Source organism: Alternaria novae-zelandiae (genome assembly GCF_023758075.1).
Source record: "Alternaria novae-zelandiae strain BMP 2774 chromosome Unknown scaffold_13, whole genome shotgun sequence".
In the NCBI taxonomy this organism is placed as follows: domain Eukaryota; kingdom Fungi; phylum Ascomycota; class Dothideomycetes; order Pleosporales; family Pleosporaceae; genus Alternaria; species Alternaria novae-zelandiae.
Genome location: NW_026056973.1, coordinates 721895 through 748310, shown reverse-complemented (window position 1 = coordinate 748310; position 26416 = coordinate 721895). Strand labels below are relative to the sequence as shown.

The window sequence follows — 26416 nt, the reverse complement described above, 5'->3', positions numbered from 1 at the left end:
CCGATCATCTCACTGTGGATAGCTTTTGAGCAAGCATTAAGACGCGCTTGTATTTATGTGATGATACATTCATCCTTCACTTGTATCATCTACACCTCTCACACCGAGGCAACCGTTCAACTCGTATCCCCGTGAAAGACCATTACGCAGCCCGACATCGATGAGACGCAGGAATACCATTCGGACACCTGGCATGGCACTACACTACTCGCATGATCACTTGTCCAAAAGCCGCAATACTCCCCGACCCAATCGTAGTCCTAGCGCTCTGATCATAAATCTGAACCTTGGCGCGCCAGGTATTTTCTAGACCAGGGTAGTAATACTGCACATCCCTGCCTATCTGATGGTAGTCTGAATCAGTGTTGAGCAGACATATGTCTTGCGAGTCGCTGAAGCAGTCAACAAAGTCGAGATCGCCGTTGGTAAAGTACTGTCCTCGTGCGTTTCACGCTTGTCAAGTGTACTTGCGGCCACAGAGCGACAAACTTTACATGCTATCCATCCTTTGCCTTGTCCAGCGAAACATCGGCATCTACATGTGTTCTGATGCCATTCAACTCCGACAACGCAGCAATGAGATCCTTCTGCGGCCCACCCAGATGCTCCAACACCTTCACTAGATTCTCTGTTTTGGGAATGAGCTTGTTTTGCCCTATTCTGATGAAAGAAGCGAGTGGTTTGAAAGCAGTTGCTGCTATCTCCTCGAGCAGGTAGTGTTGGTGATCCAACGGTGTGGTGGACGAGTTGGACGTATTAACGAAGCTCGAAGTCGAGCCTGCTTCGCTTTCTTCGCTACGCGCGATCTGCTGTTTGGCAAGTCGATCGCGATCAACTACCGCATAAGTGATTGTGGCCTTGAGTCCTAGCGGCATTTCTTCGGTGCACACCACCCCATCTGGCTGGCTACACAGGGTCGCTTTGTATTCCGACCCATGCTGCCCAACGAGAAAATTGGACACGTTTGACATGGAACTTGGCTGGATGCGGATCGTGGCAGATGAGTGTGGCCAGAATATCTGAGATAGCACAGAATGATTGTGCAGGATCTGGAGAATGTCATCGGCGTTGAGACCGTCTGGGAGCGGGTATGTGCTTTTGCTGCCTGTTTTGGTAGAATACAAGACTTGCCACTTGTCAGATATCCACTGAATATACCTATACCTGCCAGTTGCTGGCGAAGGCACACGTACAAGATGCCATTATACGAGATTTGTCTGTCAAGCTGTTAGCACGAATAGTAAGATGTCTTAGCACCCCATTAGCAATGCGTAGCAAGGGAGCTACATACTTGTAATAAGTTAGCAAGACATCTTAAGAGCTATTCGTGGCAGCTACTTTACCCTCCCTGAACTTGATTACTAGCAATGTGTCGCCTCTTCAGTAACGAAGGGGAGGATGCTGATGAAGTCAGGCCGTGGGCACCAAGGTAGTAGCGGTCGTGCCTTTGACTCCGGAGAATGACGTTGTTTGCAAACCGGGGTGGTGGAGAAGCTCCTAAACAAATGCTTAAACGGCAGCCGCGGCAGCGGAGAAGTTTCGGAAGCAATGCCTGAACGGTAATGACGGCACTGACCTTGTAGTGTATTCAATAGCCTTGCATCATCTCCTCTGTACCAACTCAAGCCCTATGCAAAAATCTAGTGATAGTGATATACACGTGTATGACGCAGAAGCTGTTCACACTGCTTGGAAATGGACTAAAGTATGAAGGAGCGTGGGAAGCTTATTTAGGACTAAGTCTCGTATTCCTAGGCAGATGTGGAACGGCGTCGCGTGCTGCAGTCTCTAAATAGTTGCATGCAGAACTAAATGCGAAGGATGCCGGTATCAGATGGCTGTATTGACTACTAGAGTGAGATATTCTGACATTGCACAGTCTGTCCGAGCTGGAGGCGGAGGATTATGGAGTTGCTCGCACAGGCCACGTGCTGCGAGAGTTTTTGGAAGGCTAAAAGAGGGTAAAATAGTTTCGAAACGGGTTGCCTGACCGTTTTGGCCCCGGCTGATCACCCGCCGTGCATCCGGCGGAGAACGGATGGTCCCAGTGTAGTAAATTATGGGCATGGGAACGAGGATATGCATGAGATGGGGTATTATTAGGCTGGTGAAGATGGGAGGCTGGTAAGATTTAGCATGATGGAGGAGGAGTGGCAAATGCAGGCGCCTGCAGGCTGGGACGAGGAACACGATGAAGCGACTAGAGATGGGACAAGTTTTGGGCTGTGTCGATTGCGAAGATTGCAGAGCTTTAGCCCGGGTTTGTACTCGTGATGTTCATGGAAGGGCGTTGGTGTCTTGACTACGAGTGAGCCGAGACCGATAACTGCGAACTTCATCAGCATCGTCTGCATAGTGGGACGGGCCCTGGGGCGTAGGTGATGAGGCACGGGCGGGAACAGGCGCAACTCATGGCAGTGTCCATCCTCCCGTCAACTCACGCGACGGCCCACTGACCAAGACCAACGTGGCCTCATGAGAGATGCGAACGCGCCACTGCTAAGAAGGATGTTTCCCTATTAGCAGCCTGGCGCATCATTGCCATGGTCTCGTACTACCCCACGATGCAGCCATGGACGAAAATAACCGTGCAGCAAGAAACGAAACAAAACTACCTCAAGGCAGCTAGAGGGCCGACGATATCCAGGTAAATATCATGGTCGGAGGCTAGTGAGTCGATCCGAGGGGAATTAGCATGCGTTGTGCCTGGTCGTGCAGCAGACCCTGGGCGCACAATGCAGCAGCGCTCACATCACGACAGCGGCATTGATAGCTGCTTACAGCCAAGGCTTCTTGGATTGATCCAGATGGGCTGCTGATGAAGAGCGAGCGGGCGTGCGGATCCTTTATTCAAGTCGTTGCCAGCGGGCCATGGCGCGACCGAGCTTGCTTAAGGGCGGATCGGAGACACGCAGGTGCCGTGGTGTCGTGCTGCTTGTCTTGTCAGGACTCGATGTCGCCCTTGGACTCGACGAGAGGTGGGCCGCTATCAGAGCGGGGCGGCGCCTTCCCTCTCGTCTTGGAGGCTCCTTCCCGCCGCCATTGGTCGTCTGAGTTTGCTGCGCGCTTCCCGCACGCTTAATCCGCCCTAGCGCCCACTCTGCGTGATGCACAGGCCCTGCACCCTTCAACCACTCACCGGCGACAACCACCATGTCGCGTTTTGCAGGCGTCAAACGTCTTGCATTCATTGGATGTCAGCCACTTAATGCCCTGCCGACCGCGACGCCAACTCGCTGGACAGAGTTCGCTCCCGAGGGCACGAGGCGTGGGCATGGCTTTGTTCCTCGTTTTACCTATACCTCGGACGGCCCTCACAACGTCTGGAGGCGCAAGAGCAGACACGCACAACTGACCCATCCAACGGCCCTGCGAGGAAATCTGCCATTGCCACGCTGACTGACGGCATAAGCACCCTGTCAGATTTGCCCTTAAACCAAGCTCTTCGCGCTGCAGTGTCCAGGTCTGGATGCGCGTCGTTTGCAAATCGTCTATCGACTTCATCCGGGCGTCTATTTCTGGGCCACCACTCCCCTCCTCGCTCTGCGCGCCATTGGCATCCAGCTCGTCTCCCCACCCAGCCTATCAGACGCCCACCTGCAGTACTCCCAGCAGCCTTCCTCTAGGCGCCATACATTTAGAACGTTGTAAGTACCCGCCCGCTTTCCCATCGCAACCTTCTCCACCTGCTACCATCCGTGCTCCCCACTATCCAATCCTCGACCCTTCCCTCCTCGAAGCGCCCTGAGCCTAAAAGCCCAGCGCTTCGCCCATTGCTAGACCTCGTCTTTTCTCCAGCAGGTCTCTTATTGTAATACGTCGTGCGTCTTTTATCATTTGTCTCTCTTACCCTCTTGCGACTGGTCTAAGCTGGCCTGGATTTTGGTCGTCGTCGTCCTGTCTTACATTTCTACCTCTCTCTCCCGTCTCCACTACATGAAAGCCTCCAGCTTCCTCGAGTGAACCTTGGATTCTCTTAGAATGGCCGCCAACGATAAGAAGATTACCCAGATCACGATTGAACGACGAAGCTCCAAAGACTCCCTCGACGTCAGGACTCCACGCGCAGCACGCTTCGCCGAAGCAACATCAGTCTACTCGCCGGTTGATCCTCCTCGGTCGCCCATCGAGTACCCAACCAACCACTACAAGCCACAACCCCAGATCGCAGACACAGGCTTCGGCTACATGCAATCCGTCGAGATGGAAGAAACCGATCGGAGGTACCTTCCTCCACCAACCCCCAAAACCCCACTCAAGAGTGCATTGAAGTCGCCTGGCGCTCCGCCCCGGACGCCGGCCGGCGCAATGTCAATCATGAGCCCTACCTTCCGGGAAGAGCATCAGCTTGAGAAGCGGGAAGCCATGACCGACAAGGAGCAAGCAAAGGATTTGGTAAGTCTTCAGTCAGTCTTTCAGTCACATGCAGTTGCTAATAATGCATAGAAAATCAAGGTTCGCGTTCGACTAGCAAAGATCTTCCTACGGGGCATCAACTTTGCCTGCTCGCTCATCGTCCTTGCCATGGTCGCCAGTGCCTTTGCCATCTTCAACGCCACAAAGAACCTCGCACCAAGGAACAACCTTCCACCATGGGCCGACAACACCAAGGTCTGGCCTCAAATTCTTCTGCTGTCCATCGCCTGCGTCTCCCTCGTCATGTCCATCTTTGTCATCATCGCCTACTGGAGAGGAGGTCACCATCGAGCTGAAAAGGTTGCGGCATACTACACTGTCTTTGCTGTTGGATTCTTCATCTTCAGCATCGTCATGTGGGGTGTCGGTGCAGCCGTATTCAACCAAAGCAAAGCGCAGAACAACAACAAAGACATGTGGGGTTGGTCCTGCGTTGACAACAAGCGACGACATCTCTTCGAGGACGATATCGCCTACGGCCTTGTCTGCCGTCTTCAGGTAAGCACAGTCTTAGTCATGGCAACGGAGAATGAATACTAACGCTCCATCAGAACTGGGCTCTCGTTTGCTGCATCATCGAAGTCGTAATCGAAGTTCTAGTCATTGCCATCTACGGCATCGTCTTCTACCGCTTCTGGTCTAAGCGCAAGCTCCGCAAGTCCATGGCCATGCGCGACCGTGCCCGTTCCGATCTCTACCTCGCCCAGCTTCGCTCGCAATCCGCACCCAACACCCCTGGCTTTGGTCCCATGTCTCCCCGCTCCGGCGGCTGGCGCCCACCTCCAGGTCACCCAATGTACGTTGACCCGCACTCTGCCGCTGAGGCTGGCGAGAGCGACAAGGTCCAATACGCCTACGCTCGCGAGATTGCTCAGCCCCAACCATTCACCCTCCAGGCACCGCCTATCAAGGTCACTGGTGCCACACCCAAAATCGAGCAAGATGGCTTCGACTCTGCACCCACACGGACAGGCACCGTATCCCCACCACTGCCATCTCCAGGCTTCCAAGAAAGGAGGAACGAGCATGTTGCTGCTGCGCCGGGTGAACAGCAGTACGCTGCTGTTCCCATCCCCGGTGCTTACACACCACTAGCATCGCCCTCATACCCACCCCCACAACAGCAACAACCCACAGGCTTTGACTTTGGCTCTTCAGTGACGGGTCAGCGATAAAGCCGTTGAGTTTGCTGCTTGAACGTGGGTTGTACTGTGGATTTAGCGCGCATCGTCACCTCTCCTTTCTCTTCTCAATCAATCTGGAATCTGGTTGCATGGTTTTCGCACAACGATATCAGGAAATGTACATTCTTCCACCCCTTTGAAGCGAGGCTTCGGCCGGGCTTTGTTTTTTCCTTTGTCTGTCTCTCCGTCTATCGCTAATTGGTGTTCTGGGATTGGGAATGTTTTTAAGATACCTTTGAAGTAAGAACGCCTCCTTACTACGCCTCTCGTTGTACATGACATGAGGGATGGGGGGTTGCTGCAGCAGAATGGAGCAGAGTCAGATCTATTGTCATCTTTGAGAATGCCAAATGAAATACAAAGATCTTAGCTTTTCAAAACTTGAACTTCCGAATGCTTACGTTATGATTGATAAATGTTGTATCCACACTGCTGCGATCATCTGCAACACTCGGCGAATTCCTTCGTAGAAAATCGCTGCCAACGCGACGCACATAGCGCATGACCATCGAACCACTCTGTCATTCAACCCCAAACACTGCAAAACCACGCCTCACAGTCAACGTCAGCGACTACGCCACGCACACAACCCGAGCGTCTCGCCAAACTACTCCACCGTGACCCACGGCCGCAGGAGAGGTCTACGGGGCGCTCGCAGCCGCCCGGCCTGCTTTGCCGCAGACACAGCGCGTGAACTGGTAATTGCGTAATCCGGTGGCTGAGCGCGACATGAAGTGGACTGACGGGAGAAATGAGGGTGGTCATTCATGTAGACGGGAGTATTATGGCTGATATATATGGTGGTGCTTGTGTTATTTTGACTCCACAGTCTAATGTCCTCTTGGGAGCTATATGCATGTTCCTGAATGAACGGTCCGTGTATATCAAAGAAATTCAGATGTACAACCACAAGGTATTCATGAGATGGCGTTGAATGTTCAAGTCAAAGCCCTTGTGTGCGCGCCACTTGCAGGCTTGGGCAACGCCTGGATGCCCCGCGACGTTCTTGGTGGCGGGGATTCCGTATCACACCTACTGTATATCCATTTGAGGATAAGCAAGTATGACGACAGGTTTGGATCGCGTACCTAGGTAGTTAGTCGTCCTCAAATCTGCATTACGTGAGATGCGTGTCTAGACGTCTCAACCTTACAGTCATTCACACTTGTCCCGCACAGGCATGTAGATCAAGTGTGATGACATTCGAGTATCTTGGGGTGCTAGTCGATCCTGTCATGTCAGTGCAACAACAGAACAGACACATCACATGCGACGACATCGAGCAGAGATGATCATACAATGGTTATGCGGAACATTCACCCAAGTGAAGCCTCCATTGTGTTTGTGATCGTAGACCCGCTCGTTAGAGACGAGGTCGCTCCATTGATAGGCCGCAAGTTCAATGCTTGCTCTTTTGTAAGATACATTCCAGGACTCCGTAGGACCGAACCCCCCGAGACCGAAAATGCTGGTGATCGTGCAAAATCTTCACTTCGTTCCTTTCCCCCAAACCGACGATACGTTTATCGGACGATACCCTCGAATCGGTTCTTGTACCACTTGACAGTCTCCTGTTGGTTGACCTTGTGGGAGGAGCCGATCTTGCTCTGGCACCGCCTGCGCTTGGCGACGCGCTCACCGGGGCGGGTCATGCAGACGTAGAAGTCCATACCGTAGATACTGCTCCAGTCAGCCAATGTCTCCCTCGCTCAGGATCCAGATTCCACATACCCGATGCTGGGGTCGTACTTGATACCCAAGTCGATGTGCTCGCTGATACCGAAACCGAAGTTGCCAGACTCTGAGAAGTTGCGCTTGCGGAGCTCGTACTCCTTGACCTTGAGACCACGCTCGAGGATCTCCTCGGCCTTGGGGCCACGGACGGTGACGTGGACAGCGATCTTTTCGTTCCTTCGGATACCGAAAGTGCGGACGGTGTAGCGGGCCTTGGAGTAGACGGGGGTTTGACCGGACAGCTGCTCGAGCACCTTGGCGGCACGAGTGAGACGATCACCAGACTCGCCGACGGAGATGTTGAGGACGAGCTTCTGGATGCGGAGCTCCCGCATGGGGTTGGAGGCCTTGGAGTCGGACTGTCATGGCTGTTAGTTTGCGCAGAGCAACTGGCGGTCGAGGATCGGTGCGTACCATGGTGATGACTGCGGAGGTTAGTAGTCGATGGGTGGGCTGTCGTGTCGCTGGTGTTGGAGTCGCAATTCTCAAGGCATTTTTGAGCGGAGGTGGCTTAAGCGAGCCAAGCCGCGGCGCACGTGCCAGGCTGCCAGAGCTCCGAACTGCAACTTCTATCGCGAACAGCGAGCAGCTCCATACGCCCCGCCTACCGCCAACACCAAGGGGATACTCTCTCAGAACTTTTACAGACCCTTCCCTGCATTTCAAGTCGTCCTCGGACGCGCAATACCAATCATGTCTGGCGCCGCAAACCGACAGGGAAAGATGGTAAGTAAATCCGCCCAGCAGCTCGACTCTTTGACCTGAGAGAAGACGCGCATAGAAACTGACTGACGTCTGGTGATATAGCAAAATCTAGTAAGCGCTCCAGAATCCGCTCATAGTCGCATGCAACTTACAAGTTCAGATCAACTACCGCATGAAAGTTACACTCCAAGATGGTAGACAAATGGTCGGGCAGATGCTCGCATTCGACAAGGTCAGTGTCGCGTACCCTTTCTCTGCCTACTCTGCTAACCCCATCTCCGCAGCACATGAACCTCGTTCTCGCCGACACAGAAGAGTTCCGACGCACACGAAGAAGGGGCAAGGCCGCGCCCGGCGCAACCCAGCAGGTCACCGAGACTGAAGAGCGACGCGCAATTGGACTTACCATCATTCGTGGCGCGCACGTAATCTCATTATCTGTCGACGGACCACCGCCTGCCGACCCTGCCGCGCGACTTGGGAACGCTGGAGGATCAACTACTGCTGCGGCGCTGGCTGCGGGACCTGGTGTTGCGCGTCCTGCTGGACGTGGTCTCCCAGTCGGTCTTACTGGCCCAGCTCCTGGTGTTGGGGGTCCTGGTCCTGGTTTCGGAGGTGGCTTCCCAGGCGCACCTGGAGGCTTTGGTGGCCCGCCTGGCTTCCCAGGTCGTGGCGGACCTGGTGGACCACGTACGTTGCCCAGGATCATAACTTGAGGAAGTTTGCTAACAAGCCATAGCCGGTTTCCCTCCCGCTGGTGGCCCACCTGGATTCGGAGCACCACCAGGCTTCGGAGGACCGCCCGGTTTCCCTGGTCGCGGTGGTGGGCCTCCTGGCTTCGGTGGCAGGTAGACGCAGGACAACGAACGATCATGATAAGATATCACTGGAAAGATTTGGCATTGGACGATCGAACACGGCGCGTGCCTACATCGCACGTCTCAGGAGATACCTAGGAAAAGGACCAGACACACGTCCGACACATCGTCAGGGAGAAGTATCCCTAAAATGCGATGTGGTAGTGATTGCAAAAAGCACCAAAAGGGCAGTATACCAAGTTCGAGAGTGTACGGAAGTTTAGTTAGAGGGGCATCGAGCATACCACCAGGTTAAATGCAGAACAAGAATCAGTCACGTCAATTTGACCATGAGATTAGCTCTAATGACCCAAGTTTGACGGGCCCATATTGAAAGTCTTCGCCATAGTGAGCGACCATGTCAATTGCTTCATCCCCATCCCACACGACACCGGAGAAGAAATAACGTGCCATTCGCCAGCTCTACTCGACCTAGCTGCTTGTGACACAGTCCATCCTATTTATTCCCTCGTATTTCCGGCCAGCATCACCGTGCACGTGATGTCTTTCCCGTTGTCGGAAGGCAGTCTGCGGTTCCCGCACCGGTCCCTGTTGTTCGGCCCCCCAATTATCGCTTGGCACCCAACCTGTCCGTCGTGCGTCCGCAACTCGCAAACTGCGACAAACCGACCCACGAGAGCTTCCACGTCAAGCCGCCCACGCAACTCGGTCCTCGGTTTCCTCCCGGTAAATAAGTCAACATGGCCGCCGCGATCAAAGCCCTCAATGCGAAGATTCGCTCAAACAAGTACACGGATTACTTTTGCTCGACTCGTACGTTTACCTCGTTCGTCTCTTCGCGGGATTGCGCATTGCAAGAGCTTGGGAGGAGGGCGCGATGGAGGATAGATCTGGAGATTCGATGGAGGAGTGATATGAAAGAGAAGAGAAGAGAGAGCAGTGGGCTAACGCAAAGATAGATTTCTGGGGCCCGGCGAGTAACTTTGGTATCCCGATTGCGGCTATTGCGGACATGAGCAAAGATCCTGAGATGTACATGCTGTCTCCTCCTCTTCTCACCATTACAATGGCCAAACCACTTGAACAATACGCGACGCAACCCGCCCTCTTCCTATCTGCACATCCTCCACCTGATTCCACCACACCCCTCCTCATAACATTCAGCTAACCCCACCCTAGCATCTCCGGCCGCATGACCGGCGCCCTCACCCTCTACTCCGGCACATTCATGCGCTACGCCATGGCAGTCACACCAGCCAACTACCTGCTCTTCGGATGCCACGCCATCAACTTCTCCTCGCAACTCGTCCAAGGGTACCGCTACCTCAACTACTGGAACTTCGGCGGCCGGGAAGCCAGCTTGGCAGGAAAGGCGGAACAAGCAAAGGACGGGGCGATGGGTATGGTGGGAAAGGCGGAGCAGAAGCTTGAGAAGGTTGCGGAGGATGTCAAGGGCGTTATTCCGAAATAAAGAAATGGGACGACAGGGAATACCGAGTTGAGAGGGGATGCATGCGTAAGCTTGTGTATGAATGGATATGCTGCTGAATGCTATATACACACTTTCCGCAAACCTACTATGGTACAACTTTTGTTATGCTGGACCAAGATCTACACCACTACTATGCATACACCGATTACATGAGACTGCTCCTCCCTCCAATCTCCGTTCCACCCTGGCCATTCGGCAAATCTCCATCTCGCCCATCAACAAACTCTCTGTAAATCTTCTCGAGACGCATCCGCTCTTGAGCCGAGATACTGCTACGTCCGCTGGAAAGAGACGATTCAATATGCTTCCATTGGATCTGCGGGTCCTTCCTCTCACCCCCGTCTTCTTGTTCTTTAGTCGCCCTGTCCTCGTCTTCTCGCTGCGACGAGCCATCAGAACGCTGGAGCTGCTTCTGCTTCTTGCGAAGAGCTTGTAGAGCCGCGATTTTCTGAGCAATCATGGCGCGCTCGGTGAGTTGGGCAGAAGTGGCTAGGGCAGAAGTAGATGTGGATGAAGGGTCGTCGCCGTAGCGGAAGTAGGAGAAATCTGGGATACCCTTCTCTTTACCATTGCCACTACCGCTGCTTCCATCTTTCTTGTGATCGATCTTCGAGGGGTCGACGTCTCCAAGTACGTCGTGGATGGCTTCCAGTTGGGCGTTGTATACAACAGCTTGGAGATCGGCGCCGGAGTAGCCTTCTGTTCGCATTGCTATTTCGCGGAGATTCTCGCCTTCCTGTCCGTCGCCTAGAAGGCTGGGTGCGAGGTGCAGTTTGCGTGTTACGGCACGTAGGATGTCAATGCGTTCCTCTACGTCCGGCATATCACATAGAAGGGATTTATCAAGACGACCAGGACGGAGGAGCGCAGGATCGATCAGATCGGGCCGCGACGTAGCAGCTAAGACGTAGACACCTGAAAGACCTTCCGCTCCGTCCATCTGGGTGAGAAGTTGGTTGACGACACGGTCTGTTACACCCGTTGAGTCATGCCCACGTTTCGGTGCAATACTGTCGAATTCATCGAAGAACAGAACGCAAGGTCGCGCTGCTTCTGCGCGTTCGAAAAGATCACGGACAGACTTTTCAGAGGCACCAATGTACTTGTTGAGGATTTCAGGTCCTTTGACTGAGATGAAGTTCAGGCCGCACTCGCCTGCTACGGCGGATGCGAGGAGAGTCTTGCCGCAACCTGGGTAGCCGTACAGGAGTAGACCTGATCGGAGACGTAGTGGGCATTTTGCGAAGATGGGTGCGTAGGTTGTAGGGTATTGAAGGGTCTCTAGGAGAACCTGTCGTGTTGTATGGAGACCGCCAATAGAATCCCATTTCGTGGTGGAGGACTGAAGGGTGACGTTTCGCAGGGAAGCGGGCGTGAAGCCGGAGAGAGCTTGTGTATAGTCGTCCCGCGTAAGAGAAACAGTAGGGGCGGTCGATGTAACTGAACGAATCAGTGCCTCGTTACGGGCGCGCGATGTAAGTAGCACAAGATCGCCAGGCATGTAGCCGTCTGTCTGGCCAGCGAGGTCGAGGAAGTCAATGGAAGTGTCGATGGTAAAGGCGTAATCCTCAGAGGGTTGCTGTGGTATGCTATCAGTGCTAGGGTGACTGCGGTGAGCGGTACTAGGTCGACTGGTAGATGGAGATGGCGGGAAAGCATGGCCATTGGGCTCCTTCGACTGCTCTGTTTTGGCATCCTTGAAAGCAAGCATCTCAAGGACCTTCCTTCTACCGTCTTTGTTGGGCGCTTTGAGACTGACAATCTCGCGGACAATGTGTCCGCCAACGATGACGTTGTTCAGCGCCTCTTTACCTTGCGCAGTTGCTAGCAAGACTACACCAGAGTCCATGGAGCAGTATTGCCTGACGATGTTGATCAGACACTCGCTAACATGCCGACTCCGTCCGTTCTCGTTGCCAACTTGAAGTTCAGTCTCTACAGGGCAAAGCTTGTCCAAGTCGTCAAGAATGACTACTGCATTCCCGCCGCCTCTTGCGCCCCATGAGGCAGAAGCGAACAATCTGTTCAGAGTCTCCTTGATAGTCGCGACTCGCGTCTCATCCGTTACAAGTTTGCGGCAGGGAAAATAGATGGTGTTGAATAGATACTCGGTCCGCAGCTGATGGGCGAGCAGTTGAGCGCATTGCGACTTTCCTGCTCCAAGGCCACCTGTGAGTAAGACGGAAGAGTTGTGCGTCAGGTGTGATCGTAGTTGCTGAATGAGAGGGTCTATGCCGACCAGGTTCGCAGGCGTCTGCGGTAGCGGGTCACCTTGCTGCCAGCCCTTGGCCCAGCTTGTTGGCGTTGGCACCTCTTGACCTAGCTCGAGTGGTGGCTTCCTCTCCGGGAAGAGCACCCATGAGACTCCGGCTGTCGATGATGGCGGCTCAAACCTTACAATGCCTCCTTGCCAACCAAGCTCGGAGTCCTTCACCGGAGGCAGGATCATTCCGTCTGTAAGTGGCCCGTCCAGGAGTCCGTTCTTCTTTCCGTATGTTGTCTTAATCTTCTGTATGGCATTCTCCTGGTCCTGCTTGGACTCGCCGCCAAACTTCAACGACGCATTGACCTGTGATGCAATTGTGGAAAAAGGGATGATCTTGACAGACTTGACGACAGGTTCCCTTGATTCTTTCGTACCTTGCGGTTTCATGGCTGGCGGCTTGGGCGTCTGAGCTGGAGCACCTTCGATCCGGACGAGACCGCCCACAAAGTTCTCGAAGCCCAGAACTTTGCAGAGATCGGTTGAAAGTGCCACATGTCGACTATCCGGCGCGTCCTCCCATGCTATGATCTTGGCGACCACGCGCGTTGCGGGCTTCTCCTGCTCCTGCTCTTTGGACATGTCCACGGGCTCCTGTAGCCCGGCGGGCTTGATGATTGACACGGAGACCCAGTTGGCGCCTCTGAGAGCCTTGGTGAGGAGTACGTCCTTGTCTACCCACACCTTCAGGCCCTCGGCGTCTGCGTCCTCTTCCTCATCGAACCACTCTTGGGCGACACTGCGATCAACTCCACGCAGGAAGATGACGCCTTTGCTCGCGGCATCCTCGCGACCGCTGCGCCGCCGGACTGTGCTTGCCGTGCTCTTTCCGCTCTTCCTCGACGCAGCGCCTACACTTCTGCTTTCGCGCGTCGAGCTCCTTTCCTTCTGCCGTGTCTTGGGCGCCACGATGACCTCGGCGTCGGGCGAGATCTTGACGAAGAGTGAGGTGTTGGGCGGCGCAGGAGCGATGGACGTGACGGTGATGTTCGCCGTGGTCGTGGGAGACAGGTGCAGCGTGAGAGGATGCGGCGACTGGGCCTGGGGGTTCGGGAGCGCGCGTATCTGAGAGAGGAAGTTCAGCTCCAAGAACTGGGCGTGCAGCTCTATCATCTCCCAATCAACAGGGGTCAATGGCTCGATGTTGATGGTATGCGCCTGTGGTGGATCCAGATGCAGCAGTATGCCCACCTTCTGGCCCTCTTGGAGCCCGATCAGCCTGGCGAAGGTGGCATCCACCTCGACTGCTGGCAGGTCCTGTTGGCTGACTGCCGGGCTGCCTCTCAGGCCATCTCGTCCGACGACAGGCGCGATGCGGCGCTTGCTCTGCATGCCCGTCCATCCTACAAAGACCGACTTGGGCGCGGCGTTCCTGTTGTCCGACGCACCCGGTGGGGGAGGCTGGCGGTACGTGAGCTCGACGACGACATTCTGGGCGACGGTGTTGGCGTTGACGAGCACGGAGACGAGCGAGGACGGGAGGTTGACCAGGCAATTCTTCAACGACTGCTGCAGGGCAACTTCGGCCTGGACAGCATTGCCGGCGGGCTTCTTGGGCGGCATGGCGGCGAGGGTGGAGGAGTGAATAGCGGTGCTGCTGTCGGTGTCGCATGCCGCCTGCCTCGAGCTCTCGACGCGGGCCGAGGTCGAGGTGCAGGGCGGCGGCGGTGCCCCAAAGCGGTGCTAGTCGCCGGGCGTGGGAACGCGGGTCGACGCGCCTCAGAGCTGCAACGCGACCAGCCCCAATTTTGCTACCGCGCATCCCTCCCCGCTGCATCAACCCTCGACGACGACCCCGACACCCACCCCAGACACCATGGCGCTCCTTACCACGAGTGCGCCCGTCAACTACGACGAGCAGGAGGGTGTGTATGCACGCGCAAAACACTGAAACCCCCAGCTAACACACCCGCCAGCCGCCTTTGTTGACTTCCTCAAAAACTACAAATCAGCCTCGACCGACGCGGCCGACCAGCTTCAGGGCCTGAACATCAGCGGCAATGGCGACGAGGAGTACGACATGGTGGACGACTCGGACGACCCTGCGCCCAACGGAGCCCAGTCCCGCGCCAAGTCGAAGCTCAAGTACATGGACCAACTCCAAGACGTAGCGAACCGCGTGCGCGACGAGATCCAAATAGACCTCAACGACGTCGAGGCCTACGAGAAGGCGACCTCAGACGACGAGCACAACTACCGGCTGGTCGAGTCCATCGAGCGCAATGCACACCACTACATCGAGATCTTCTCGCGCGCAGTCGACAAGTGCCTGCCCGCACCCACCAGAGAACTAGAGTACGGCCCCGTGACATCCTGCCCAGACAGAGACTAACAGCACCAGCTTCAAGGACGACGTCCTGGACGTGATCATGACGCAGCGCTCGAAGCGCAACGAGAGACAGCAGGAGATGCAGGGAGTCGACGACAACGCACAGGCTGCGCCCGAGACCATGTTTCCTCCTGCCTTGACGAGACGATACACGCTCAACTTCAGGCCCAGGATACCGTCTGGTTCCAGCAGCCAGCGCAGCATGAAGGCGCTGGCTGTCCGCAACGTGCGAGGAGAGCACCTGGGCCATCTCATCACAGTCCGTGGTATTGCAACCAGAGTGTCGGACGTCAAGCCTGCTGTGCAGGTCAACGCCTACTCTTGCGATCGCTGCGGAAGCGAAGTTTTCCAGCCCGTGACCACCAAGCAGTTCACCCCGCTCGTCGAGTGCCCGTCCGACGACTGCAAGAGCAACAAGACCAAGGGCCAGCTCTTCCTTTCTACGCGCGCCTCCAAGTTCCTTCCTTTCCAAGAAGTCAAGATCCAGGAGATGGCGGACCAAGTACCCGTGGGTCATATTCCCAGGCAATTGACCATCCACTGTCACGGCGCGCTTGTCAGGCAGATCAACCCCGGAGATGTCATCGATTGTGCTGGTATCTTCCTCCCCACGCCCTACACTGGATTCAAGGCCATCCGGGCTGGTCTCCTTACCGACACATACCTCGAAGCACAATATGTCATGCAACACAAGAAGGCCTACGACGACATTGTGCTTGCTCAACCAACTCTCCGACGGATGAACGAGCTTGAGAGGACTGGCCAGCTGTACGAGTACCTATCCCGATCCATCGCACCCGAGATTTTCGGTCACGTCGATGTCAAGAAGGCTCTTCTGCTCCAGCTCATTGGTGGTGTCACAAAGGAGGTCGGCGACGGCATGCGCATCCGTGGTGACATCAACGTCTGCTTGATGGGTGACCCCGGTGTGGCCAAATCCCAATTGCTCAAGTATATTACCAAAGTAGCACCTCGTGGTGTATACACTACTGGTCGTGGTAGCAGTGGTGTTGGTCTCACCGCGGCTGTCATGCGCGACCCAGTCACCGATGAAATGGTGCTTGAAGGAGGAGCCCTCGTCTTGGCTGACAACGGCATGTGCTGTATTGATGAGTTTGACAAGATGGACGACAGCGACCGAACGGCGATCCACGAGGTCATGGAACAGCAAACCATCTCCATCAGCAAGGCTGGTATTACAACCACTCTGAATGCCCGCACATCAATCCTCGCAGCCGCCAACCCATTGTACGGCCGCTACAACCCTCGTCTCTCGCCGATTGAGAACATCAACCTCCCTGCTGCGCTTCTCTCACGTTTCGACGTCCTGTTCCTCATCCTTGATACCCCTGCGCGAGACTCTGATGAAGAGCTGGCACGTCACGTCACCCACGTGCACATGCATAACGCTCACCCTGAAGCGCCTGGCGGCATCATCTTCAGCCCGGCCGAAGTACGACAATGGGTTGCTCGCGCGCGATCATACCGACCAACTGTGCCAAAGGAGGTTTCGGATTACATGGTTGGTGCCTATGTGCGCATGCGTCAACAGCAAAAGCGCGACGACGGCAACAAGAAGGCCTTTACCCACACCTCACCGCGTACGCTGCTTGGTGTACTCCGTCTTGCGCAGGCTCTGGCACGTCTGCGGTTCGCCGAACAAGTCATCTCGGAAGATGTAGACGAAGCTCTCCGCCTTACCGAGGTCAGCAAGGCTAGTTTGTACGCCGATGAGAACCGTGGGATTGATCACACTCCAAGCAGTAAAATCTACCACCTCATCAAGTCCATGGAGGCGAGCGGTGCTGCTGCTGTCGGTGATGGCACCAGGGGCGAGCTCGATCTTCGCAGAGTTAGGGAGAGAGTCCTGGCCAAGGGCTTCACAGCCGATCAGTTCGAGCAGGCTATTGACGAGTACTCCATGCTTGACGTAAGTGCTATCGCCCAACGTTTGAGTTTATGCACGATGCTAACGCTTTCTGACAGGTCTGGCAAACGACCGGAGAGGGCACAAGGCTTGTTTTCATCGAGGCTGGTCTGGAAGATGAGGATATGGACGCCGATAACGACTTCTAAAGCATGGGAGGGAAGCGACGGCAGAGGATGTAGATGTATCTGGTTACGGCGTACCAAGGCGTTGGATATCCGAACGACGCTTAGCGCGCGTCTATTTTGCTTGCAGCAGCTTCGCATAGAAATTCCAATGAAACAACGATGTACAAATTGTTCTTCCACGGCCGCCCGCCGAATGTCGCGTGAGGTCGTGGGTGGCTGTCACATGCCAAGGCAGCCGTCTGCAGGCAAGCATAATGGGGGGTGGTGAACCCTCGCGGGGTCGCTTCCGAAAAGTGGGAAAACTCACGTTTCCCAGCCCTGTTTCACTGTGCGATCTCTCACAGCCACTCGCAGTTCCTCTGATTACTTATGTGGTGAGAATTCGCTTCGAGTCTCGTCCACGGTCTTACCTTCTTAAAGAGGTTACCTCCAACTGCGAATCTCGCGACGCGGCAGAAACCAGCCAGATAAGCTTGCGCCGGCTCTCCTCTCCTCTCACTGTGATTTCTCGATCAACCGCAAACCCCAGACGAGTTCGCGCTCCCCAGAATTCTTCACAATGGCTCCAGGCGCAGCAAACAACTTTGCGCAATTCATGGTGGTAGGACGTAAGTGCACCCCTCCATGCTGCCTCCACCCACATCCACAACACTTGATTGCGCCCCCATTGCACCTGCTGACGAACCCGCAGCAACATGTTTCTTCCTCGGTATCATGTTTGCGCAACTCCCATACGACTACAATGTGCTATGGACCATGCCCGCCGACCGATCAGCCTACTTCGACATCCTTGAATCGCACATCAAGTTCCTCTATGCCTCGCCTCCCATCGTATCGCGCATCCTCAACCTAGCCATCGGCACCGGCCTCCTCGGCTTCCTCATCAAGCTCTTCAAGCCCAACCAAGCCAACATGCTCTTCGATGGCGCATCGCTTGTACTCTACATGGCTGGTATCACCGTCTACCTGACCAACATCGTCAAGGGGTTCAGGGTCGTGACAGCGGGTATCTACGGTGACGTGAACAAGGCGGCGCCGGGTGAGATCACGGACGAAGATATGGGAGATTACATCTCGAGAGAGGACACGTTGAGGGTTTTTGCGGCTAGTAATACAATCCTGGCGCTGGTGCTCGTGGGTGTGCTGGTACTGCAGGCCGGGCAGTGGTACGCCAAGAGGGCTGAGGAGAAGGAGATCGAGGAGTTTGAACGCAAGGCTGCAGAGGCCAAGGGCGCTGGGAAGAAGAAGCAGTAGAAAACAAACTCGCTGCTCATGAGTGGGCTTTGGGGTAGCGCTTTCGCATCTCAAGGAACTCAATTTGGGTCAAGTAGGCTCTCAGCTTTTCTTCTCTTCTGTCATGTGTAGTTATCAAGAGTTGGGAACGGTTCGTGGTATGCGAAACGAGTTGTGTAGGAACAATTGGGTACATAACACTCTTCGTGAGATGCACTTGTTCATGACTTAACATCTTTCAGGTTCCTCTATGTGCTTAGTATCAACCGCTATTCCCTTGATACATACGAATCCTGCCTGTCTCCACGATCGATTCAATCCTACCATCTGAACTCACCTCAAAAAGCGTCAGCGGTGTATATTCGGTTTGGTAGCGCTTTCCTGTTTGGCACAACTTAACAACAATAACAACTCTCACCTGCCTGACCTCTCTTTCTCCCCTGCCAACCTCATCTACATCCTTCACAACGACTGGCACCTCTTGTTTCGACATACCGCGACATTTCAGCTTGATTGGGGATATGTTGACCGATGGCTAGTGCTACTCACTTCACCGATTGACAGATACGCACACGGTCGCACCTTCTCACCGCTCACGGGAGGACTTACGCCGAGCAAGCAAGAGGTAGTTGCGGCCATTGAACTTCATGAATTCTTCATCTACGTTACGTCAGGGGAAAGCAGTACCAATCATGTCGCGGCAACAGGCAGCTTCCGCTCGCGGACGCAAACAGACCGGGACCAGGACCAGGATGGAACACCGAGATCGAGCTGCTGCGGCCTCAACAAACGGTCTGCTCAACCGCCAATTCGCCAGCATTACGGACGTGCTCGTCAAAGCAAGTCAGCGTCGCAACGCTGAACTACAAGAGCTACAGCAGAGGCGTTCGAGGCCAGTACCCATCCCATCAACACCAAAAGCTGCACCAGAGCTTCCTGTCACCACCGAGCCTGAGCTATCACAGGGCAGCGATTCTTGTGACGATCGTCCCGAGCTTGAACAAGCTTGCAAAAGTGACGAGAACATTGCGAGCGACGAGCCAACGGCGGCTGCTTCTGTTGAAGGATCATCAGGTAAGCATTTAGGCATCAACTGATCGCTCAACTCAGCCCGACTAACCAACAAATAGACATGCAACAGACACAGGCTCACCTGCGCAGCGGCTACTTGTCGGACCATGCCGAGGATCCCAAGATGATGCTCGCGGAGCTCGATTCGTCGCTGCAACAGCGTTCAGACATTGGTACCAGGGAGAAGCTTGATGGTGACTACGATCTATCACGAATGCTGGCAGATATGAAGCGAGATCTGTCCGCGTCAAAGGATATTGTTGTTATACGCGACAACAGTCCGAAAGCCATGGGCGCAGATTTCAGATTGAACAAGGAAGACGAATTGTCAGCTTTGGCCGAGCGCCTAGGCGTCGACATTGACGAAGACGATACCATGGACAACAAGGAAGCCATGCCTGCTGAATCAGATGAAGAGAAGCAGACCCCTGACACAGACCGTTCCGATTACGAAGACGGTGACCTTGAGACTCTCCGCGCGAAGATGAACGCTATGTTCTCTCCATCCTCCAAAATGACCCCCGACAGCTCTCGCAGAACCGCCCAGGCCGTATCTGTTGTCGACAAGACACTAGTCTCTCCACAAGACACAACTGCGATACTCGAGCCGAAAGGCATACAACGTCCACATATGAATGAGTCTGAGGCCAAGAAAGAGAGGGAAGACATGGTGAAGAGGGAGAACGAGAAGCTCGACGCCACCATCAAGTACGTCCTGGAAGAGGAAGAGAAGTATCACGCGATCGAGGAGAAGAAAATTCTACCAAACCGTTTGATCGTCACCAATCTCGCTGCTAGCGTAGACGAGGAAGCCATCCGCATACTCTTTATCGAGTACAGATGGGACATGTAAGTCATACACTATACACGTCAGTGAATGCATGCGCTAACTAGAGTTCGCTAGTCGCAACATCACCATCCTTCCCGAACGTGAGCCGGTCAAGAGGACTAGAACGGCATATATCGACATGGACAGCAGGAAGAAGGCGATTCGTGCGTCTTATGAGGTTGGAAGCATCTACGGATTGATTGTGAAGATCAAGTTGGCGGTGGAGTAGAGAGGGATGAAGGCTAACATGCTTGTATGTGGACTACGAGATATCGGGCAATAGTGTATTGTATCTGTGGAAATACTTTTTGAGTAACTACTTAAGAAGAAATACACATCCGGCGTGTATCAAGCAGTACCTTTTCCATGGAAGCGTGTAGCCTCAGACTCCCTTGTCGCTCGCTAGTGCCTTCTCCAGCTCACGATCAGCGCTCAACTCCTTCTCAGCTCCCTCAATCACACCCCTCAGTCCTTTTGCACAGGCCTCCAACTGCGCCTTCTCTACCTCGTCAAGCTGAACTGGCATGGCTTTGATGATACCCTTTCGACCAACTACTGCTGGCATTGACAAGCAGCAGCCCAGCTCAGGCTGGTAGAAGGACAAGGGCCGAACGGATCGTGAGTCGAACAATATATACTTGCAGATACCAGCCGCGATATTTCCGATACCGTAGCTTGTGCAACCCTTCGCCGCGATGATCGCGCCAGCTGCTCCACGAGTATGAGCCGATATTTGGTCCTTGAACTCCTGAGACATCGTGTCTGGCGGAAGAACAAGAGCAAGTGGTGTTGTGCCGATAGTAGCGCTGGACCACGCAATCTGTATCTTGTATCAGCATACCTATCTCTCCTGCCTCGTCACCCTCTCCTCTCGCAGCAAAGGAACCAGGGAAACTATACTCACAAACTGACTATCCCCATGCTCCCCCAACACATAAGCATCAATACTACTCGGCGCCACCCCCGCCCTCTCACTCAGCACGCCCCTCAACCTCGCAGAATCCAAACTCGTCCCCGTCCCCAACACCTGACTCTCGGGCAAACCCGACAACCGCCTCGCAAAATACGTCAGGATATCCACTGGATTCGCCACAAGCAGCAAGATCGTGTGCGGACTAATCGGCGCCATGGCACTGAAGATGCTCTCTAGAATGTGCAGGTTACGGGATAAGAGGGATAAGCGTGATTCTCCTGGCTTCTGCTTTGCGCCGGCGGTTATGACGACGATGTCTGCTCGGCCGGCGTCGGCGTGCGTTCCGGCGCGCACGCGGACAGAGGTGCCGCCGCGGTAGGTGGCGTCGTTTAGATCGCGGACTTGGGCTTCCAGGAGCGTGGTTTTGGGGTCTACGAGGATTACCTCTGAGCAGATGGGTTGCAGGATGAGGGTGTAGGCTAGGGTGGAGCCGACGTCGCCGCAGCCGAGGATGGCGATTGTGGTTTTTAGTTTGGGGGATGCCATTGCGTTGTTATGGGTTGTTGGTTCTTGTGGTTGTGTGAGTAGGTAGTTGCACTGTCGAGGTGTTTGTGCGGTAGAAGAAGTTAGGTGGTGAGAGGCGCGGAATCTGAGTGAGTTGTAGGGCTAATAGTGAGAGGATGTGGAGATTCCATCGTTTGAGGATATATATACTCTACTCATTCATGTGCCTTGGAAGTCGCATGTCGTGTTACGTTGCCAAGGCTTGGGCTGCTGAGAAGTGGTGTGATCTGGGGTGGAGCTCAGCCACTCACCACCCGCCTCATCGCGCAAACACGTGTTGATAGTATCAAACTAACAATGCTTTTACGGGTCGTTTTCGTGTCGCATCTTACTGTGCTCAAAATTGGATGCATAACCCCGACGTATATACTATCCTTTGTACTCAGAACAGTTCAGTTTCAAGGTCGGTGGTCAGGAGCTCCAGGTCCAACCTCCTTCGTAGTAGTGAAGGCAGACGTGTACATATTAAGCCCACTGTTCATGCAGCTCATCCTCCAAGGGCAGCATCGTCTTTTGCAGTTCTTTCGACACCTTGTCAGCCTCCTCCCAGACACGAAGAAGGTTCCGTCCTGCGATCTTTGCAGCATCCTCATCGCTTATGCCCTGCCTCAGCAATTCTGCGATAAGGTCAGGGAACTTAGATACGTCCTCCAGCCCCTCAGGAGTGCTCTCAATACCATCATAATCCGTGCCAATACCAACGTGATCATACCCAATCAACTCTCCAATGTGTCTGATATGACGTACGACGTGCGCTAGGGTGTTGTTCTCTGGGACGAAATCTGGGAAGGAATTTGGTGTTTTCGAAGCCTTGCAGGATACAAAGTCTGGATTAAAGTTGACCATGACGACAGAATTGCGCTGCTTGACGAGCTGAAGTATATCGTCGGGAACGTTTCGCGGATGCGGGCAGATTGCGTATGCGGAGCTGTGGCTGAAGATTGGTGGCGCGATACTGCCGTTCCATTTTCCGTCACCTCGGCCGACGAGTACGTCGCGCATGGTGTCTTGACTCACGTGCGCTAGATCTACCAACATTCCTAGGCGGTTCATTTCCTTGACGAGGTCGCGACCTGCGGGACTGAGACCTTTCCAGTACGGTTTTGCAATACGCGCGCTCCAGTCGGATCCCGTCTCGATTGCTGCATCGGCATACTTGTTGTGGCAGTTCCATGTCAGAGTCGCGTATCTGACTCCAAGCTGGTAGTAAAGTCGCAGAGTAGAGACCGAGTTGCCGATTTGGTGCAACCCTTCGATAGCTGCTGGAGCAATGAAACCACCGTTTTTAAATGTCTTGATGGCTTCTGCGCTGTTCCGGGATGGAGTGAAGTATTTTGGGTACTGTTGCCCTAGGCGGTTGAACAGATCTAGCTGGCCGAGAGTTGCTTTCACGACTGCATACATTAGTATTGATCCAATGCTCTGTCGAGTTAGATTGTCTTACTATTATGATATCTTTCGTCAGCAAAGTTCGTCTCGTCGCCCAATGGACAGAGCCAGAAGGCACTCCAGAAGGCACCACCTTGACGTCCCTTTTCGAGGCGAGGAGTATCGACATGCTGCGCTAGTCCGCCATTCTCGAACTTGTCTGCGAAATCGCTGCCGGATTCATTGTAAATACGGTTGTTGTATTTGCTCCGGATGAAGATCATGAGATCGTTATGGCCATCTCTTGGGTAGTCAGCATGTGGACCTGCATTTCACGTCCGTACGGCTGACCAATGAGTGGGTTCTCTTGCAGTATCTTGACCGCTCTCTCTTCAACTGTCAATGGCTTTCCACATGTGTGCTTGTGGCCTGGAAACAACGTTCGGATCTCTGTGAGCCATATGGTCGACGCGATAAGGAAGAGGACTACGAGGAAGATAACGTCATCAAACTTGCACAGGCGCCGTCTCAAGGACCGGCGCTGGATTGGCGCAAGCTTTTCGCTGGTAGGGAGGTCGCCCGCCTTCTCCATTTTCAATTTCAAGATAGGAGATGCAGGTGAAAAGAAACATGGTGCCAGGTTGAGCTGTTATCATTCAGGTAGATCGGTCTTGGCAGGAGGGCGCGGACGGATTTTAGGAGTTTGGTCCGAAACACCACGCGACGCGAACCTCAGAAACATTACAGCCACGAACACCTCAACCTTACATCTGCCATTTTCTCCCTCGCAGCCCATAGTCCACAAGTATGGCGATAATATCAGCAAACACCATGATACGCAGTATCGCACTGTTTCACCTCACACTTGCAGTCGTCCTGCTGCGGAATCCCGCCCTGATATCGAACCAAAGCGTCATTCTCCTGCTAGGAGAGTCAATGCAGCTTGTACGTACTGCAATACTTCTGCTGCTTACTCAAGTTGTGTCTGAAGTCACTAACACACCCCAGCCAACACCCCGCGACTTCAACAAGCCCTCGGCCGCAACAGCCTTCGTAGCCATTCTCTTCGCCTTCATCGGCTTCTCCGACCTGACGGCCCTCTCCCTACACGAAGACGTTTTCGACCAATTCTGGGGTCTCCAAGCACCCATGCGTCTCCTCTTCCTCTTCGGCCTCACCTCATACTGCTACGTCTTCAAGGAAGGTGGCATGTTCGCACCCAGGGGCATGGACTTCAGAATGCACGCTGGCGCTAGTCTGAACAACAGCTTCATCTTCACTTGGGGCTTCATGGAGGTTTCGGCGTGGTTCTGGGTGTTTACCACGTTGAGGGAAGAGAGGACGGAGAGGGCGAAGAAGGTTGCCGAGAAGGAGGCTCGGGAGAAGGATACACTGTGAGGCAGCTTTGAAGAGTCAGGATACGTTTCAGAGATGCTTGAATTTGGATGGCAGGCAACTGGTTCGCTTGCAGAGTTCAAAGCCCTGTGCGGAGGTATAGAGTAGGGGGACTGAAACTGCCATGCCACGCCTCTGGAGCCGGTAGTGACCCAAGCCGTCGGGCGAAAACAACATCTCCCTACACAAGACGACGGCACAGCGACGGATGCTCAGCAGAAGCCAACATGCCAGTTTACAAGTCGGAAACACTACTGAGCTAGTCTGTCTACTGTCAGTGGGTGCCCGCACCGAGGACAGCGTACGGACATGCGAACTTGTTGCTTCGTCGGTTGTCCTTCGATTCAATCATAGCCAATTCTGGATCATCGAATGTGTGTTCAGTCAGATATGTCGCCCAAGGAAATGCAAAGCCCATCTGAATCATCGATGCTGCCATGCCCAGCTGGTCCTGCGACGTGACTGGACCGGGAAGCCCTTCCTCCAGACCCAGATGCATGCATGACAGGGATTGAAGCGTCTTGCAAGGCGAGTGCACCAGTTCAACACTACTGGAAAGCGGAGCAACCTGTGCGGAAGAACTGGATTGAGCCTATCTAATACGTGTAGCAGAGCGTCCCTCCTTCTGTATTCAACAGGTCCTTGAGCGTGGCATTCCCTGCTAACAAGCCAATGTTGATGGTAAAGTCCAATGTAACGTTCTTGCCGCTGTAATCAAAAGGCGTAATGGGCCCACCGACTTGATTGAGACGCGTCTCGAGATCTTCCTGTTGCCATTCCCAAAAGATGCGGTCAATGTTGCCATGATGGAGGTAGAAGAGTGGGTCTGCCATGTGTCAGCATGTTTCCTAGTGATATGTCTATGTGGCAGATGGGTGTTGTCAGAAAGAATGAGAACCGTGCACTCACCACCAGGGCTCTCCGCCGCGTTTCCCATGGTACCCAGAATGCCACCGATACCAAAGTGGCCACTGGCATGGATGTTTGGAGGATCAAAGCTTCGCTGCTTCTCGACTGTCCTTGCAATACTCGTATAATCCGGTTGTGCCAGGACTTCGTCGACCAGTCGTTTATCTGCCATTCGATTGACGATCCACGGAACAAAGTCTCGTTTCAAGCAGTGTGGAGTGGGCACGTTCACTGTGAAGTGGGGAGGCGCGAATGGCCCGTTCATTACACATCCTCCACCGGTGTTGCCTGTAATGTTCAAGGGATTTTGGGCAGGAGTAGCTGCGACAGGATAGCCGTTGCCGCCAAAACCTGTGTCAGGGTTGAAAATTTCTGAATCAAACGGACGGGAGGATGATTCGTTATGCGGTTCGGCATCCAGAGACCAGTCCCAGTATCTGCGCATTGGTTAGATTGAAAGCCATTGATGTCATGAGTGTATATTTGGACTGGCTAGCAACTTACGGTTGGCCTCCAGTATATCCGCATTCATCCCTCAGTGCCTTTTCGTAGGTTGCCGTGAAGTACCGGTGCCATAGAAGGAAGTGACCCTGAAAGTATGAGCGCGCAAGATCGAAGCTGGGCCAGAGGGGTTTGACGTACAACCCAATGGATCTGAGGCTTCTGCAGCATGTGAACAGCTTGATGATCATCGAATCGGTTTACGGCTCCTTCAATGCCGGATTTGGCCTTTGTATGTGACAAACACAGAACGGCATCGATGTAGGATTTCTTCTGTGGTTCTGACAATTGTCTCCTATACATGAAGCATCAGTCATACATCGGGTATCGTACAGCTTTTGATGGTCTTACCATTCCACCCTCTTGGGTGGACTTTTGCATGAACCCAGACCAGTAGTTGCGGGTAACGCTGCAGCTGCAGACCATTGTGCCAAGCTTAACCCGACAGGGAGGAGTTCGAGAAGACGCATGACGATTGAGCCGAAGATTCAATGCTGAAACGTAAATGACGGGAGGAACTGTCACACGTGCGATGCCTTCGAGAACAGAAACGTTCTGCAGGATCTGCAGTGCCTAGGTACCGAAGAGCTCTCTCGTACACCTACAGCGAAGTAGGCACCTGAATAGCTGATGAAGG

General features: G+C 54.1%; 13 protein-coding genes across 13 annotated transcripts; 7 read left to right on the top strand and 6 right to left on the bottom strand.

Annotated features, from left to right (window-relative positions):
• Positions 1-539: 539 nt before the first annotated feature.
• Positions 540-875, bottom strand: J4E88_006766 (uncharacterized protein; the record flags this gene model as incomplete). The annotated part of the gene is made up of 1 exon (XM_049400388.1): positions 540-875. A coding segment is annotated over one exon (336 nt), but the record flags the coding sequence as incomplete, so codon positions are not given.
• A 3106-nt stretch (positions 876-3981) lies between these two features.
• On the top strand, positions 3982-5591 carry J4E88_006765 (uncharacterized protein; the record flags this gene model as incomplete). The annotated part of the gene is made up of 3 exons (XM_049400387.1): positions 3982-4395; positions 4447-4914; positions 4968-5591. 3 exons carry the CDS (start codon positions 3982-3984, stop codon positions 5589-5591), a joined length of 1506 nt encoding a protein of 501 aa, XP_049254006.1.
• Positions 5592-7123: 1532 nt separating this feature from the next.
• RPL11 (60S ribosomal protein L11) lies at positions 7124-7751 on the bottom strand (the record flags this gene model as incomplete). The annotated part of the gene is made up of 3 exons (XM_049400386.1): positions 7124-7280; positions 7332-7693; positions 7749-7751. The coding sequence occupies 3 exons, from the start codon at positions 7749-7751 to the stop codon at positions 7124-7126; spliced, it is 522 nt and encodes a 173-aa protein (XP_049254005.1).
• Positions 7752-8027: 276 nt separating this feature from the next.
• J4E88_006763 (uncharacterized protein) lies at positions 8028-8891 on the top strand (the record flags this gene model as incomplete). Its single annotated transcript, XM_049400385.1, has 4 exons — positions 8028-8060; positions 8200-8271; positions 8324-8729; positions 8779-8891. The coding sequence occupies 4 exons, from the start codon at positions 8028-8030 to the stop codon at positions 8889-8891; spliced, it is 624 nt and encodes a 207-aa protein (XP_049254004.1).
• Positions 8892-9597: 706 nt separating this feature from the next.
• MPC1 (pyruvate transporter mpc1) lies at positions 9598-10328 on the top strand (the record flags this gene model as incomplete). Its single annotated transcript, XM_049400384.1, has 3 exons — positions 9598-9670; positions 9817-9889; positions 10037-10328. The coding sequence occupies 3 exons, from the start codon at positions 9598-9600 to the stop codon at positions 10326-10328; spliced, it is 438 nt and encodes a 145-aa protein (XP_049254003.1).
• Positions 10329-10494: 166 nt separating this feature from the next.
• J4E88_006761 (uncharacterized protein) lies at positions 10495-14175 on the bottom strand (the record flags this gene model as incomplete). Its single annotated transcript, XM_049400383.1, has 1 exon — positions 10495-14175. One exon carries the CDS (start codon positions 14173-14175, stop codon positions 10495-10497), a length of 3681 nt encoding a protein of 1226 aa, XP_049254002.1.
• Positions 14176-14428: 253 nt separating this feature from the next.
• On the top strand, positions 14429-17017 carry J4E88_006760 (DNA replication licensing factor MCM7; the record flags this gene model as incomplete). The annotated part of the gene is made up of 4 exons (XM_049400382.1): positions 14429-14477; positions 14529-14907; positions 14954-16871; positions 16928-17017. The coding sequence occupies 4 exons, from the start codon at positions 14429-14431 to the stop codon at positions 17015-17017; spliced, it is 2436 nt and encodes an 811-aa protein (XP_049254001.1).
• Positions 17018-17555: 538 nt separating this feature from the next.
• J4E88_006759 (uncharacterized protein) lies at positions 17556-18250 on the top strand (the record flags this gene model as incomplete). Its single annotated transcript, XM_049400381.1, has 2 exons — positions 17556-17604; positions 17688-18250. The coding sequence occupies 2 exons, from the start codon at positions 17556-17558 to the stop codon at positions 18248-18250; spliced, it is 612 nt and encodes a 203-aa protein (XP_049254000.1).
• A 731-nt stretch (positions 18251-18981) lies between these two features.
• Positions 18982-20358, top strand: J4E88_006758 (uncharacterized protein; the record flags this gene model as incomplete). Its single annotated transcript, XM_049400380.1, has 3 exons — positions 18982-19303; positions 19360-20149; positions 20205-20358. The coding sequence occupies 3 exons, from the start codon at positions 18982-18984 to the stop codon at positions 20356-20358; spliced, it is 1266 nt and encodes a 421-aa protein (XP_049253999.1).
• Positions 20359-20511: 153 nt separating this feature from the next.
• On the bottom strand, positions 20512-21588 carry J4E88_006757 (uncharacterized protein; the record flags this gene model as incomplete). Its single annotated transcript, XM_049400379.1, has 2 exons — positions 20512-20949; positions 21034-21588. The coding sequence occupies 2 exons, from the start codon at positions 21586-21588 to the stop codon at positions 20512-20514; spliced, it is 993 nt and encodes a 330-aa protein (XP_049253998.1).
• Positions 21589-22071: 483 nt separating this feature from the next.
• On the bottom strand, positions 22072-23566 carry J4E88_006756 (uncharacterized protein; the record flags this gene model as incomplete). The annotated part of the gene is made up of 3 exons (XM_049400378.1): positions 22072-23000; positions 23051-23275; positions 23326-23566. The coding sequence occupies 3 exons, from the start codon at positions 23564-23566 to the stop codon at positions 22072-22074; spliced, it is 1395 nt and encodes a 464-aa protein (XP_049253997.1).
• A 215-nt stretch (positions 23567-23781) lies between these two features.
• J4E88_006755 (uncharacterized protein) lies at positions 23782-24372 on the top strand (the record flags this gene model as incomplete). Its single annotated transcript, XM_049400377.1, has 2 exons — positions 23782-23919; positions 23983-24372. 2 exons carry the CDS (start codon positions 23782-23784, stop codon positions 24370-24372), a joined length of 528 nt encoding a protein of 175 aa, XP_049253996.1.
• Positions 24373-24965: 593 nt separating this feature from the next.
• On the bottom strand, positions 24966-26249 carry J4E88_006754 (uncharacterized protein; the record flags this gene model as incomplete). Its single annotated transcript, XM_049400376.1, has 5 exons — positions 24966-25195; positions 25279-25715; positions 25783-25868; positions 25921-26074; positions 26131-26249. The coding sequence occupies 5 exons, from the start codon at positions 26247-26249 to the stop codon at positions 24966-24968; spliced, it is 1026 nt and encodes a 341-aa protein (XP_049253995.1).
• Positions 26250-26416: the final 167 nt, after the last annotated feature.